This window comes from Cydia splendana, chromosome 6 (genome assembly GCF_910591565.1).
Source record: "Cydia splendana chromosome 6, ilCydSple1.2, whole genome shotgun sequence".
NCBI lineage: Eukaryota > Metazoa > Arthropoda > Insecta > Lepidoptera > Tortricidae > Cydia > Cydia splendana.
In genome coordinates this window covers 14,151,202-14,166,840 of record NC_085965.1, presented here as the reverse complement: position 1 = coordinate 14,166,840, position 15,639 = coordinate 14,151,202, and the positions used below count along the sequence as shown (strand labels likewise).

The window sequence follows — 15,639 nt, the reverse complement described above, 5'->3', positions numbered from 1 at the left end:
CTTCCAAACCTAAAGGGGCCCACTGATTAACAGTCCGCCGGACGGTATCGGCCTGTCAGTTGTTCGGAACTGTCAAAATTTTGTTCTAACTTACAGGCCGTACCATACCGTCCGTCGGACTGTTAAATCAGTGGGCGCCTTAAAATCGTATGTTCGAACACTATTTATTAAAACTACAAAATATGTAGAGACCAATGTTTCTTTATTTTAATCTCAGTTCCGTCTTTACTTATACATTTTATATTGTCCGTACATTAGTACAATTCGAAAGCTTAATAAAAATAAAACCAATAAAATTATTTAACAGAAATATTTAACACATAGTACAATATGTTTTACTCGAACAGTACAAAAATATAAGGATTTTGTTTTTAAACAACTTCGCATTGTTAGTCCGTTGCGATGCTATATTTTTTATACATTACTAGGTTATGATTGAAATGAGAGATGTCATCTGGAAAATTTATAACCTTACAACGAAAAAAGATTAAGATAAATTTTGCCTTTATAATCAAGTAATAAAACGCATAATTAATCATGTTTACTGAACTGGCAAGCTTGAAGTGGACACATCTCGATTTAACACACTCAATAAAAACGTTAATTAGTGCTTAATACTCGAATCAAAGAGTTATTGGATTGTACTATAAATAACCTTTTGGTACAAAGAACGTAGGAACATTAATTATCTTTCAAGCAACAGCTTTGAGCCCATCGCACATTTGGCATCGTTAAAGTAACAGGGACATTTAGAGAAGCTTTTTTTAATGACCACACCATTCACACGACTGTACACTTGACTATTTACACTTTACACGAAAGAAAATGAAAAGCAAAAACTAGGCCGGAAAGACACTGAGAAGCCTCAAGTCCAGTGGTTTAGGTGGTTGAATCGAACCGCCTAATATGCGGTGGGTCAAAATGTCTGTGCTAAGCAAATTGGACCTTAAGGATTCATTCTCCTAACACAAACACTCGACTCGGTTGAACGAAGGGCTAGGAAAGCGTTAGTGCAAGTCAAATTGTATGTCAGTAAAAAAGGTAGAATTTCACACATAATTTTAATAGCACACATGTACTTTCGAACTATCAAAACATCAACACTACAAGTACCTATATAGATGTTGCTTATGGACATGTATTTCACGGTTATTCTACGAAGTCTTGGAATAAGTATACAATTTTGACTCTTATTTCACAGAAGTAAGTTTCAAAATTGTAGATAAAGAAAAGCGACAATACATTTAATGTTTAATTTCAGATTCTCTTAATTACAAGTAGTCCCGCAAAATAAAATTGCAGAAACCACTGTCTGTCATCATTATTGTGTATTAGCTAAACAAAACAGGATAATCAATTACAATTATATTGGTGTAAATTGATCAGTATAAGCAAAAAGAATAGATAGTATAGAGGGGTCCTGTCATTGTAAATTTTGTAGTCACTGTAAATTTACTGCCATCTATCGACACACGACTAAAACTCAAAATGAAAACGTTTAAAATTATCAAAAAATGTATATATATGGATAAATGATTTTATTATTTTTATATCATTTTTATCCATGTTCATTTGTTTTATCTATGTGTTAAAATTGTTAAATATGAAACGGTGTCGTCACGCCATCTAGCCGAGGATAGGCTAAAGGTGTGTGCGCCATCTATTCGAGAATGACTTTTGCTTCAATTCCGAGGCACGTTTTTTCCTTAGACTTTATTCGTCTTATACGAAGTTACATATGTCTTTGGTATAAGTATGTAATTGTGTACTAATGTATTATGTACTGCAGAATAATGGTGAAATACGTGTACAACAATTATCGTATTACAAATTTTGTAGAGTCCCTACTGATAAATGAATTCCTGTTTGTGATTTTGTACCTTAACTTAAACAGAATAAAGTAATATAATTATCAACTGAAGATACCACGCAGCCTAGTATGATTCCAGTAATATAGATTTTCTGATAAGGCACAAAATCATAACCAATATAAATAAAAAAACATCAGTAAATCAATAACTACATCATGTAATTTATAAAGGTATACCAAACTATATTTTAGCGATTTACACACTGATTAGTGTTAAGTGCAAGTTCATACATTTGCTAAGACTCGCAAACTCAATCTGTACTGTGTGAACTATTCATACTGTAGCAAATGTGTGAACTCGCATTTCACACTAATCAATGTGTAAATCGGGCCTTATATATGTACAAAGGTTTCTTAAGATGTTTATCTATTTGAGACCATAAATCATTCGTCAAATATTTAAAACTTAGCATTAGAGCACCCTAAATTAGAATTTTGAAGCAATATAAAAACAGCTTGAGCTAAATTTAGACCAACCAGGACCACTCAAAAATTTGTAGCTTTTAATGTGACGGAGCAAACTGAAATGTTTCATTAACATCAATCTACAATATTACGTCCATTATGCGACTTAAAGCTAAACATCATATGTTTATGTACCCATTAAATTAACAGCATACAAAATGGCCTCGGTAGACAACATTTAAATTATTTTTTAACTGATGTATGCCTCGTGTTACCTTGATTAATTTCGAATGATTTCTAGAGAATAATTGTAACAAAGATTTTTTCTGTAAACAATGTAGGAACAACGTAAAACTACGGTTTTTATCGAGTGAATTTGATATACGCCCAAACATCGTCTTACACTATGTACATAAGCTCGCGTATTAAAAAGCAACAAGACCCGCAAGTACAACTACAGTATTTATGTCGAAGATATCACATTTATTACACGTTTACCTTAACAGTACCACTACAGAGTTTCAGTAGCTAGCTATTTTACAAGAGTCACACTCAGTGATAATATATTATATCTTATTATCATTCATCTCGACACCAATACCGCTCAAAATTATAAAAGGTCTACTACAGATACATTAGAACATTCACAAAATTATTAATTAGCTCTCAAAGTGTTGGATACACTTTTGTAAACATGCATCGATGCGGTTAATTTTTCATGACACCAAGGTACAAGTATTATAAACTGACCGCTCAGCTGAGATCTCACTTTAGTTCAATCTCAGGAGACGCCTCAGCCGCTATGGGAGCGTAAAACGAGGTATCTCTAAACGATATCTACAGTCACGGTGGAAGCCCTCGGTGAATTTGAACGGATCCAAAGTATTAGCGTTTATCAGTTCGGTCACACTCGGTGTCGGGTCGTCCGGTGAGCGGCGAGGAAGCTAGCGGCCGAGCGGCGGCCAGTGCTTGGCGTCGTGCGCGGCGCGGTCCACGGCCGCCAGCAGCTGGCCGCACGCCACGCACGTGTCCAGCGCCACGTTGCGCCCCACCACCAGCTCCTGCTGCTTGCCGATGTCCGGCAGCAGCGCCACCAGCTCCGCGAACAACGCCTCCATCTGCGGCCCGAGCGCGGCCTCGCAGTGCGCGTAGAACTCGTCGGCCCCGATGAGGCTGTCCCGGAAGGCGCGCGAGGCCACCTTGAAGTCCTCCATCGCCTCCGCGCTGCCGAGCGCGGCTGCGAACTTGTTCACGAGTGCGCGGTTCCTGTTCTCGAAGTTCAGCGGCGGGATGTACGAGTGCACGGGCGCGTTGAACGTCTGTCCCGAGGAGTTCGTAAACGTCATCCCGTCGCAGGCCGGCCTAGCTTTAAAGCCGGGCGGGACGCCGTTCGGCACCTTCTTTTTAGTCTGCTGCAGGACAGTTTTCATGGGCAACGCGAAGTTATTAACGGGCACTACGTTGTTAGACTTCGAGAGCGACGGGAACTCCTTGGCCGCTAGGGAGAAATCTCCGTTCCCCCCGTTGCGTTCTTTCTCGTTGACGGTGACCGTGTCTATGGTTTTGATGTTCCGGTGTTGAGTGGGCGTGTTGGCCGAGGCCGCCAGCGTGCTCGGATCCATATATTTCAGATCCTCTATTCCGTTGACGAGGGTCAAGTCTATATCGTAGACGTTTTCCTTTCTCGCGCTGTTCTGCTTCTTCTTCTCCTTCTTGGTGAGTTTGGCGTCCGAGTTTATGGTAGGATTTTGGACCGGTTGCGGCTTAGGCTGGGGTTGGGGTTGCGGTCTGGCTTGCGGCTGCGTCAGCTGCTGCATTTTCTTAGCCTTCTGTTTAGTGTTGACGGGGAGGCCGGGGAAGTCCGCGACAGGATTGAAGACAGGCTCCCTGGGCGGGGCTGGCTCGACCCTGGGCTTGGGTTTCTCCTTCTGCTTGGATTTGGTGATCCACTGTGGCGGCGCGGAGGGCGCGCCTCCGCCCGACAGCGCGGGGAAGGCCTCGCTGCTGAGAGGTGCCTTCTTTGGTTGAGAGTTGGACGTGTTTTTCTTTAGAGCTTCCATCTCTTGGCTGTTGATCATGGCGACCTGCATGAAATTAATTTTATTTAATACCTGTATTTTATATTACATTATTAATTCAGACACTCATTCTTAATGCTTTACGTGTATCGTTTGTGATTCCCTTTGCCACCCGTCAGTCATTAGAGAGTAGCAGATGTAAAAAATGATTCTAAGGCGGGAGTCGTTTTCAGGGTTTTCAGTGTACAATATTAGAAACATAGGTTGGTATGACAGCAGTACCTTGGGCGGCTGGTGGGTGGCGGCGCCCACGCTGGGGTGGTCGTCGCGCGCGCCGGGGGGGAGCGTGGGGAAGTCGTCGTCCGACAGCGGCCGCCGCGCCGGGATGGACACGCGGTTGCCGGAGGCCTGCGTCAGCCGGAAGTTGCTCGCGGAGGTCGGCTGGCTGTGCAGCTGGATTGACATACTGGGTTTTGCTGAAATAATGAATACATGTTTGAAACATTTATGAAATGGTTCATGAAATGAAAAAAATATATTAAAAATCATAGAGTCCAATTATTAATTCAGTTCGGTTCAGTTTAGTTCAAGGGGTAGCTCCAGCCGGAATATCTTGCTGCAAGGGCTAGGAAGAGGAGATTACGAGGGGGAGGCAATGTTGAGGTAAAATTCGATTACATTTAGTGAGATACACGAGATAGAAATGATAGTGCAGTTACTTACAGTTCCGCAGTATGGTGGCGGCGACCGGCGGCGCGCGCTGCGCGGAGGCGGCGGGCGCGGGCGCGGGCGCGGGGCCGCCGTCGGGCCCGAGCGCCGGGAAGTTGCGGTCGGTGCGGGCCAGCCCGTCGCCTCCTGCGACACCACACAATCAGTTGGCCGCCTACTCGTTACAAAATCAAATGAAGGTAGAAAAGCCGAGTGCAAGCGAGATGACTAGATTTACGAATCGACCTGGCCCCAATTTCACCACGGTGACAGGTGCGACAATTGTAAAATCACTGTTGCTGACGTCACAGGCATCCATGGGCTACGGTTACCACTTACCATCGGGCGGGCCGTATTCCTGTTTGCCACCATCATTGTATTATTTAAAAAAACTGTATTATATCGGAAAAAAACAGATATTTCTTTTGCGAAGTTTCTGACAATTGTCAAGATTTAGAAGAATTGTAGGTAATTCTTGACAGGTAATGAGTTATATGTCGGAATTTCGTGACAATTGTAGTGTTTCTTGTGACAATTGTCATAAACTTAGCAAGAGAAATATCTGTTTTTTTCCGATATAATAAAGTTTTTTTTAATAATACAATGATGGTGGCAAACAGGAATACGGCCCGCCCGATGGTAAGCGGTAACCGTAGCCCATGGATGCCTGTGACGTCAGCAACAGTGATGTTTTACAATTGTCGCACCTGTCACCGTGGTGAAATTGGAGCCAGCACGTTGATTTTCACACCGTATTAAGATATTTCTTTTAACCTTTTCGACGCCGTGTCAAACCCAAAAACTGTCACCCGGACGCCACGTCACCCAAGTGTCAAAACTGAAATTGAACTTTATGCATATGCACGTAGGTCTATGTTGCTCTGTGGTCTGTGACCGATTAATCGGTCTTTGGCGTTGGACCTGCGGTGCGGATATATCGGTCATTGGCGTCCAAAAGGTTAACCAATGTAATGAGCGACACTTGCTGCACGGATGGCGGAGGGCTTATAGAGCGCTCTATGTACAAGTATCGATATAGAACATCACCTTTGTATGCCTTATGTCCGGCGCCGAGCACGAGGTTAGGCGTCTGCGGCGCCGCCGACAAGCGCGGGAACTGCTCGTCGCTGCGGGTGTCGATGCGCGGCGCCTGCTGCACAGGCGGCGGAGGGCTTATAGAGCGCTCCATTTCGCGCTCGCGGTCCCTGTTATATTAACAAAATATGTTATTAACACGGCAGGGCCCGTCAAATAGAGCAACCAAAATGGGCACGGAGGTACAATCCGTTTCTTGAAGCATCGCCTGCCGATAATGCCGGCGGTAAATGCAACTGTGCGAGCGTTAGGACGCAAAGTAAGGGGATTAGTCCTTGATACCGACCTAGGAGCCCGCTGGGCCTGCGGGTGCGGCGTGATGTTGAACTGCAGCTCCAACGTCCGCGCTTGTCGCGCCGCGCCGCGCGGCATGTTCCGCCCGTGCACCGTCGCCTTGTGAGCTGCATATTAACGAACAAGGAGTCAACTGTTTATTTCTTACATTAGTTAAGTTTAAATTTTTCCCTTAACGTTCATTCCTGCTTTAGAATTGGATTGGGGAAAGTGAAACCTAATCAACATTGACGTATATCTTGATGTAAGCCTTACGGGCAATAAGAATGGGACATGAATGGGGCCAGTACAGCGGTGTGACACCGCTACAACGCGATTGGTTGATGAGTTCGCATCACGCGCGCGATTGGTCGCAACTAGTTGCGTTTAACTGCACGATTGGCTCGAATTCGTGAGTGACACCGCTGAGCTAGTACCATTTTTAGTGCCCGTAAGGCCCGTCCTGAGATATACGTCAATGTTAATCAACGATCACGCACTCTGGCATCGCGCTTATGAACTAGGAAATAAGTACAAAGTGATCTTTCTCTTCTGACTAGATATCTCTACTTAGTATGAATTAAAGCTACATGTTTTTTCAAGTTTCTACTACTGCTCATTTATATTTTTACGTATTATTCTGTATATTTCTTTAGTGTGCTTTTGAGTAAACGGTGTCAATCAATGACAAATGCGATAACAAAGTGTAAACACATTTATGATAAAAGTAAACCATACCTATTAAGTCCGCTAATGTGTTTGATATCAAATGTTACCATCCTTAAATTCTGATGTATAAAACGTTGCGGCTAATATCATAATTCATACGAGGAAGAACCTTTTATGTAGAACACAGAAGTTGCGTTAATTTTCGTAAAGGTTGCACAGTTCCATAGACCAAGGGGAAATACCCCCCAACAACGGGGAAGTACCGCGTTGTACCGTAACATTTATTTGGTCGTTGTATGCACATCCATATATAAGGTTTGCGATATGTGCGATATATGCGAGACTGGGGTTACTTCGGTTCGTGGGGTAACATTGATCAACGATGTTTCATCCCATAAAGAGTAGGTTTTTGAATGCGAGTTGAAGAATTTAATAATGCAGCTGGCAACCATTTTTAACAGAAATACATGAACGCGGGCAGCAAAAAATCCTGATTTCAAAATTGCGATCAATGTTACCCCAAGAGTTGTGAACCCCAGTCTACGGTACCCAATAGGTATATAGACAGAATGTAAAAGATTTAGGTTAAACACGTGGACCGCCTTTTCAAATAATAACGGTAAGCATATCCTTGGGTCCAAAGGTACCTAGCATATATGGATACAACCCGGATAGATGTCTATCCATTAAGATGAGAAAGACAGAGAGAGAGAAAATGAGAGTTGTCACTGACAGTTAGTTAAAGAAACTAATAGTTAGTTAAAATATAATGATTCGCCGTTTACATAGCATACTCCTAATTATTATTTTTTTATTTAAACTTTATTGCACAAAACTTATCGTACAAAAGGCGGACTTAATACCAAAAGCATTCTCTACCAGTGAATCTTAAGGCAAAGCAGAGAGATTAATTAATTACCTTTAAGATCAATCTCGCTCCGGAACACAGCGGTAAGATGCTGTCCAGCACACTCGCCCTCCTCGCACAGATAGTGGTCCGTCCGGAAGTGATGGGCCAGCGCCACATGAGACGCATAGTACAGGTTCTTGCCGTCGGCGTCGCAGAGGTGGCAGAATAAGTGCTCCTTGCGGAGGTGCCGGTATAGCTCGTCTGCGTCCATGAAGCGCTCCTCGCAGAACTCGCAGAGAGGGTGGCCTCTGTTTATAATAGACAACATTCGTATTCAATGAATTGTATAACATTAACTCATAAGCACAGCGGGTTTCGACTATCTCTCAAGGTAAGACGTAACTTTGCACTTCTCACTACTGCTTGCAGTATCCTGCGCGGGGAGTCGGACTGTATTGAGCTGGTGGGGAAACTGGTACGTCAGTACGTTCCTTCACGGACCAGAATCGAGTTCAGACCTCGTGACCATTGTCTCCTGGCAGTCCCGGCTTCGCGTACTGTATCACGTAGGAATTCCCCTCTGGTTCGTTCTTTGCTCCTTTTGAATGCGCTCCTCGCATCAGCCTCTCAGTGTGATTTGTTTGCAAGCAGACAGCTGGTAGTGCGTGATGAATGTTTGAGGTTTTGTGAGAAGATGGATGCACGTCCTTCTACAGTTTAAAATGTGCTAATTATTTATGTTTAGGTGTCAATATTGTAATTTGTGATGAATTGTATACCTATTGTTTTCTTCTTCTTTTAACTTTATGTGTAAGTTAGCAGTGGTTTGGTATTTTTACTGTTATGCTGTTTAACTTGTTTGAAATAAATATATAAAATAAATAAGAGCACTAAAGGCTAGGCTGTTATGCTGGCCTACTTTAAAAATTTCATACTTTTAAAAGTGTGAATGGGTTCAATTTTGCGCCCATGTTCGCTAGTGCCATAGGCAAAACTGCAAGCTCATATTAAACATAAGACAAAAAAAAATATAGGCCTGGTACCTTATATTGTTTGAGTAAGTCAAAAACTACCGAAATTGAAGAGGATTGCTTGTGAGCAGTGCTCAAAAGATGGTGTTTCAACTAGGAAACTAGGTATAAAATAAGAATTGTAATAATTACTAGCTGTGCCCGCGGCTCCGCCCGCGTGGAATTCGGTCTGTGTCAGTGCGTCTAATTACTAATCCTAATTTCTCTCCCTCTCCCCTGGAGGCAGAACTTGAAGTAAAGATGACAGATGGATATGCTAGAGGACTGCAGTCCAGATAAAATATTTTACAATTTTACCATTATTATATATTTTACCACTAAATAAAACTACACTCCAAAATCGCCATTTTTCGCCCTTATTCAAATTTACACGTGATTTAAACGACAGAGTAGTAGATGTATATCGGACGATACAGTAAGGTATACGCGCGCGAGCGAAAGCGAAGCGGCCTGCCTGGCTAGAGCGCCACTCACTGTGGTCTTCTTCAGACTCCTGAGGAAGACCATGTGCCCCTTGTAACCTCAATGCGTTGCGAGACTTCCGCGAATGATTGGATTTTTTTCTGGAAGGCATGCAGGCTGTATTCAATGCGAGTCCCAAATCGTTTGACTCCGCACACGACCAGTGCCGTTTTGATGCCCTAAGCATTTCTAGACCATGGTGCCCCCTCTCCCTAGGGTCATCGAGATTACATTGAATTGTTTTGGTTAGTTGAGTGACGTTCATTGCCGCATTACAGCTGAGAATGGAAATTAGTCACATCATTTTATCACGAAAATTGACAGTGCTGCAACAGTAACGTTGCAACAGAGTAATGCTGCTACAGTAGCCATACCTTAGAAAGTTGTTGAAAACGCGAGCGAAGCGAGCGCGAAAATGTTTCAATATAAAAACGCAATTTGATAGACAGTTGTACATTTTTACTTTTAGTATGGAAATCAGTCACATCATTTTATCACGAAAATTGACAGTGCTGCAACAGTAACGTTGCAACAGAGTAATGCTGCTACAGTAGCCATACCTTAGAAAGTTGTTGAAAACGCGAGCGAAGCGAGCGCGAAAATTTTTCAATATAAAAACGCAATTTGATAGACAGTTGTACATTTTTACTTTTAGTATGGAAATCAGTCACATCATTTTATCACGAAAATTGACAGTGTTGCAGCAGTAACGTTGCAACAGAGTAATGCTGCTGCAGTCGCCATATCTTTGAAAGTTATTGAAAAAGCGAGCGAAGAGAGCGCGAAAATTTTTCGATATAAAAACGCAATAGACAGTTGTACATTTCTACTTTTAGTATGGAAATCAGTCACATCATTTTATCACGAAAATTGACAGTACTGCAGCAGTAACGTTGCAACAGAGTAATGCTGTTGCAGTCGCCATATCTCAGAAAGTTATTGAAAACGCGAGCGAAGCGAGCGCGAAAATTTTTCGATATAAAAACGCAATTTGATAGACAGTTGTACATTTCTACTTTTAGTATAGAAATCAGTCACATCATTTTATCACGTAAATTGACAGTACTGCAGCAGTAACGTTGCAGCAGAGTAATGCTGCTGCAGTCGCCATATCTCAGAAAGTTATTGAAAACGCAAGCGAAGCGAGCGCGAAAATTGTTCGATATAAAAACGCAATTTGATAGACAGTTGTACATTTCTACTTTTAGTATGGAAATCAGTCACATCATTTTATCACGAAAATTTACAGTACTGCAGCAGAGTAATGCTGCTGTAGTCGCCATATCTCAGAAAGTTATTGAAAACGCGAGCGAAGCGAGCGCGAAAATTGTTCGATATAAAAAACGCCGTTTGATAGACAGTTGTACATTTTTACTTTTAGTCCCAACCAGGTGCGAATCCAGGATTTCATACAGAGAAGGGATGGGACGTTATTAGATGGGTACTTGTACACGTATAAGTTTCATGTAGGTACCTACTCCACGACGACTGCAATGCCGATGCAGCCTGCACTTTTTTTTTGCCTACGGTTTTGGTGCCCCCTTACCTAGACGTGGTGCCCTAAGCAAGTGCTTATTTTGCCTAAAAGGGTTAATCCGGCACTGCAAATGACAGAGGTCAATGTTTTTTTTTTTCAAAGTACCCACCTTGTATGAATATGGATTTGATATGGGTGCGATATAATTACGATGATGTATAATTCATGATGGAGAAAATTAATAATTTTAAATAATTATGCAATTATACGCGTGTTGATAATTATGTGTGTTTATTTTACCACTATGTAACTATGTAAACTCATTTTTAGTTTTCTTTATTAATTAATGTTTACTCAGTTCCCCAAAAGACTGTGCAATGAGGGGCAATTAATTTACTGTCGTTTAATTTTGTTGTATTATTAATTTATTAAATCAACATAATTATTCAATTATTTTTGTTGATATCCGTACCCCCTGTTCTAAACTTAGAGTTAATTTCGCAAAATCTTTCCTCGGTGGCTTATTCATGTCACAACGTATTAAATTCAGCGCCATCTGTTAGTTTACCAGGGTACTCAATAGTGGTAGCACATATTTGAAAAAAGTTTGCCCCTCCCATGGTATAATAATATACTCCGCCTGGTACTCCATTCCCGTCTTTTCTAGGTCACCTAACTGACACGGGCTTACGTCATCATGCGACAGCGCTATATGATAATATGCGATAGCGCTATATATAGCGGCCATGTTGTTGTGACGTAGCCCCGTGTCACTCTGGGAATGGAAGACCATGTTTTATTAGACTATGGCCCCTCCTTCCTTAGTAGCGCCATAAGATTCAGGGGCAAACTTAAGTCAATCGAGTGTTGTGGGTACCCCCCTTTTAGGGGTTGAATTTTTATAGCCTATAACCTGGCCGGGGATTTTCTCGACAGATTAGTAATGTTTTCATCAAAATCCGTTCAGCCGTTTTCACGTGATGCGCGTTCAAATAAACGGACAAACAGACAAAAATTCTAAAAACTTTTGGAACGTGTTCTGTTATCGATTCTAAGTATCCCCAGCCAACTTTTTTTCAAATATCTTCCATGTACAGACTTTCGACCGTCTTCAGCTTTATTATATGTATAGATTAGATATCATTTGGGGCTTGGGCCCCTTTGGGATTACAAGAAAAAGATATAGAGGATACTAGAAATCACTCTTTATTGATAATGATAACCAATAATGTGGTACCTTTTCAAAATGTCATGTTATAATACATCTAAACTGTTTATCCTTGTAAGACCCAGCGTCTAAAGTATTCAGTTTTTAATTTGAACCTTGTTCTAATAAGTAAATTGGAACGAATCTCGTTTGATTTAAAATGCGATGAAACAAAAGAAATACTACTTTATTTGTTTCATGGAAGGTTCAAATTAGATTGCAATGAATATGTACATTTAGACTCACGAGGTTAAAGATGCAGCAACACACACACTTCAATGTACCATCACGCTCCGCGATTGATGCGCTATTTAAGGTCCTAGCTGAATTGGTTGATCCATAGAACCCTAAATGGCATAACAATCCCGTGTGGTGACTGTACTATATTTACCTGTGAGAGGTGTCATCAAGATCTCCTTTTCGTCTGTGGTGAGCGAGCTCCTGCCGCGTGTAGCATTTCCGCTCATTTGTAAATATCTAAAAAGGGAAAATGTATAATAGTTACATTTGGAACACTATTCAAAAATATATTGCAACTTACATTACATTTGTTAGAATTCATCCAATTCTCCTATTCTTACAATTAAAAAAGTGGTTTCAGTTACGGGTGCATTGCATTTGTTATAATTACTTTTCATATATTCTAGTTTAATATATCGTTATTTTGTATAACGTAATAAATGGCATACTACCGTAATACCTAATTAACTGTATACATAATGTTATTATTGGTATAATGGTCATAAGGTATATTTACACTTCGTCTAATATACATTGCCATAATTATTACGTACTCTAAAGCATATTATTTGTTATAACAAGTTACATCACATAATTATTTATGTAGCATAATAGTTGCATGACATAAATGGGTTAGGTTAGGGAACTGCGACTCCGCACAAACGAATAACTACCTAACAAAAGGAGGTTTAGGTTAGGTTAGAACTTTGACCCTCCGTAGAATAAAATATTCTATCAAAAAAGTGGTTTAGGTTAGGTTTGAACTGCGGCCCCCGCAGAACGAAAACCGTGAAAAAATAGGTTAGGTTAGGTTAGAACTGCGACCTCCCTAGAATAAAATAGCTAGCAAAAGCAGTAGGCCTGCGTAGTAGTTATAAAAAGTATGTTAAACTTTACGTTATCAGTAAATGAAATATGACAAAAAATATTATACGATAAATGTATTTATACTTGATAAAATTGTATGAAGTATTACGTTATACAAATATATAATATAACAAATGTCATTATTAAACATGTCTATATACTATTTGAAAATTATATTACATTATGCATTATATCAATGACAGTTTAGATGAAATCACTATATAATAAAGGAAACGTATAATAAAAATTACATTATAACATACAATAATATATCAAATGGCGTTATAACAAATGTATGATAGTTTTTTTATAATTATATTAAACATTACACACCCTTCAGTTACAAGTCAAAAGGAGAGAAGAAATTCTAATGGAGAAGGTAATAATAAAAATTAGCGATGGGCCGAATATTAGATCATTATTCAGTTATCGGCAAGTTTTCCAATGGTTGTATACAGCCAAATTATTCAGTAATAATGCCGAATATTCGGCAAATATTTTTTATTGCGTTTGTCTTGTTGTTGAATCATGCTGCGGAAATCAAACATGTTGAATCCATAGGATGTTTTGTTTTTTGGAGAGTGTTGAAGATTTGTTTACAAGTTCCTAGTCTGTGACTGATTTGTTTTTAGGGAATTGTCTAGGAAGTGATTCATCTCTAGCTGCTAATGTAATTGAAGTGTTTTCAAATGGTTTATTAGAGTTATACAAATGTACTAAATAATTCGGACAAATATTCGGTTCGGTAAGATCTGAACCGAATATTCATATTCGGTAAACTCCATATTCGGCCCATCTCTAATAAAAATCAGTCTTTTAAATAAAATTAAATAAGAAGGAACCTTTCCGTTTTTGTTACAATTGTTTAATTGCCGGTTATAAAAAGTTTCCTAATGCAATGGACACAATGTATTATGGCCATACTAAATTGTTTACTTTATGTTTGATAATAATGAAAGTTTGATGATATGAATAATGTAGTATTAAAGAGTTAGGCATGTATCACTAAGGCATGCATTGAGGCTAGCTGAGATAAGAAGAGGTATCTGTGTCAGCATTGTTCAGACATACATTGTTGCAAACCACAGTAAAGGAAATGATAAAACATATTATTATTTGATTTTGATAGATATTTTGAGAAAAAAATAGTTAAGGCTTTAAGTACTTAATAAAATGTGGAATCAATTAAATTGTGGTCAAATTAAGCCTTAATTACCTTTTAGGTATATTTTAAAATGTGTAAATTGAATTGTGTGTAGCGTTTGTTTATATTACTGAGTCTGAAAGCCTAATTAACAAATAAAGAATAACATTTACAATCCAGGTATTGGTGAAAGAATAGGGAAAACTATACTGACCTTCAGGTGTTTAACACAAAGATCACAGAAATATCTCTCATGGACCTTCCGCATGTGGTCACTGAGCATAGTGAAGGTCCTGAACGGCGCCAGCTTGCTGCAGAGCCGGCAACGGTTCTCCAAGAGTTCCTCATAGGCATTCTTTATCTCCTGACTACAGAATGCTATCTTAAACTGCCTTTCAAACAACCGGTCCGTAAAAACACGAGTGCGCAATTCTTTGTAAGGCAGGACGGTGTCCGTAAACACGACCTGTAGATAAAATAAACCGAGTAAGTCATAAGTTATGGTTACGATTTGTATACCAACGAAACAACGTGCTCACCCTCGCCAGGTCTTGCCGACAGATGGGACATTCGTTCTGCAAACACAGCACTCGCATACGAGTGGAACACTCGAAACATACGGGGTGGTCGCACTCGCCAATCGAGTAGTACAAGACATTCTTGAAACACACTACGCAAGTGTTGTTGTCGGCATGGGAGTCTGTCATGGTCGTTGACTGTTACGAAGGGGCTCTGTAAAAGTCACACTTAATTGTTATATCGTCAAAACTTATATCGTGGTAGCGACAAAATCGTAACTCTTGGAATAACTCGAATATGTACCCACGTACGTAAATGAAGGACGAAAATTTCTGTGCTATCCAAATTTGACAGACAGTGTAGTTTTGGAACTTTAAAAACCGTAACCGGAAATGAATTTACCGGTAATTAGTGAACGTTGCTACTACTTCCATTTACGATAAATATAAGTTGTAAAATATGAGCGTGTAAAAACATATATGGAACAGACTGCTTTTGAAGGCTCCAGAGTATACGTTCCGAAGTAGTTAAATAGCAGCAACGGTCGAAATTTAGCTTTCAAGCTACTTTTAAATGTTGCAAAGGCAAGGTAATTTACTCATTAAAATATCATAACAGGTTACAAAATAGCATTTTTATATAATTGAGGCATATTAATTCAATCTTAATCCCCTACTTTTAATTCAAAACGCTGATATTTAATCACTGGATACGTTACAGAACGATCACAGCCAACCCTCAGCGGTCTGTCACTGTCAAATTTAATTTAATTCGATTTGATTTCATATGAGCGATTGAGCGAAA

The 15,639-nt window shown here is 40.1% G+C and overlaps 1 protein-coding gene across 3 annotated transcripts; it reads right to left on the bottom strand.

Annotated features, from left to right (window-relative positions):
• Positions 1–2,227: 2,227 nt before the first annotated feature.
• On the bottom strand, positions 2,228–15,178 carry LOC134791655 (E3 ubiquitin-protein ligase ZNF598). Of its 3 annotated transcripts, none has more exons than XM_063762736.1 (10): positions 15,143–15,176; positions 14,856–15,062; positions 14,531–14,782; positions 12,457–12,542; positions 7,958–8,196; positions 6,383–6,497; positions 6,049–6,206; positions 5,017–5,148; positions 4,576–4,769; positions 2,228–4,359 (listed from the first exon to the last, which is right to left on the bottom strand). In XM_063762736.1, exons 2-10 carry the CDS (start codon positions 15,021–15,023, stop codon positions 3,220–3,222), a joined length of 2,484 nt encoding a protein of 827 aa, XP_063618806.1. In that variant the 5' UTR covers positions 15,024–15,062; positions 15,143–15,176; the 3' UTR covers positions 2,228–3,219. The 3 variants fall into 3 exon arrangements, with proteins under 3 accessions (XP_063618806.1, XP_063618807.1, XP_063618805.1); XM_063762737.1 differs by having other exon boundaries at positions 15,139–15,153; XM_063762735.1 differs by having other exon boundaries at positions 14,856–15,178.
• Positions 15,179–15,639: the final 461 nt, after the last annotated feature.

What these genes read in the sequence shown, in the direction of transcription:
- LOC134791655 (XM_063762735.1), bottom strand. Translation starts at nt 15,023, where the DNA reads ATGACAGACTCCCATGCCGACAACAACACTTGCGTAGTGTGTTTCAAG. An exon ending in CTTGATGACACCTCTCACAG is followed by an intron (nt 8,197 to 12,456) that starts GTAAATATAGTA and finishes TATTATAAACAG; the next exon opens with AGGCCACCCTCTCTGCGAGT. An exon ending in CGCCACCATACTGCGGAACT is followed by an intron (nt 4,770 to 5,016) that starts GTAAGTAACTGC and finishes TCATTATTTCAG; the next exon opens with CAAAACCCAGTATGTCAATC.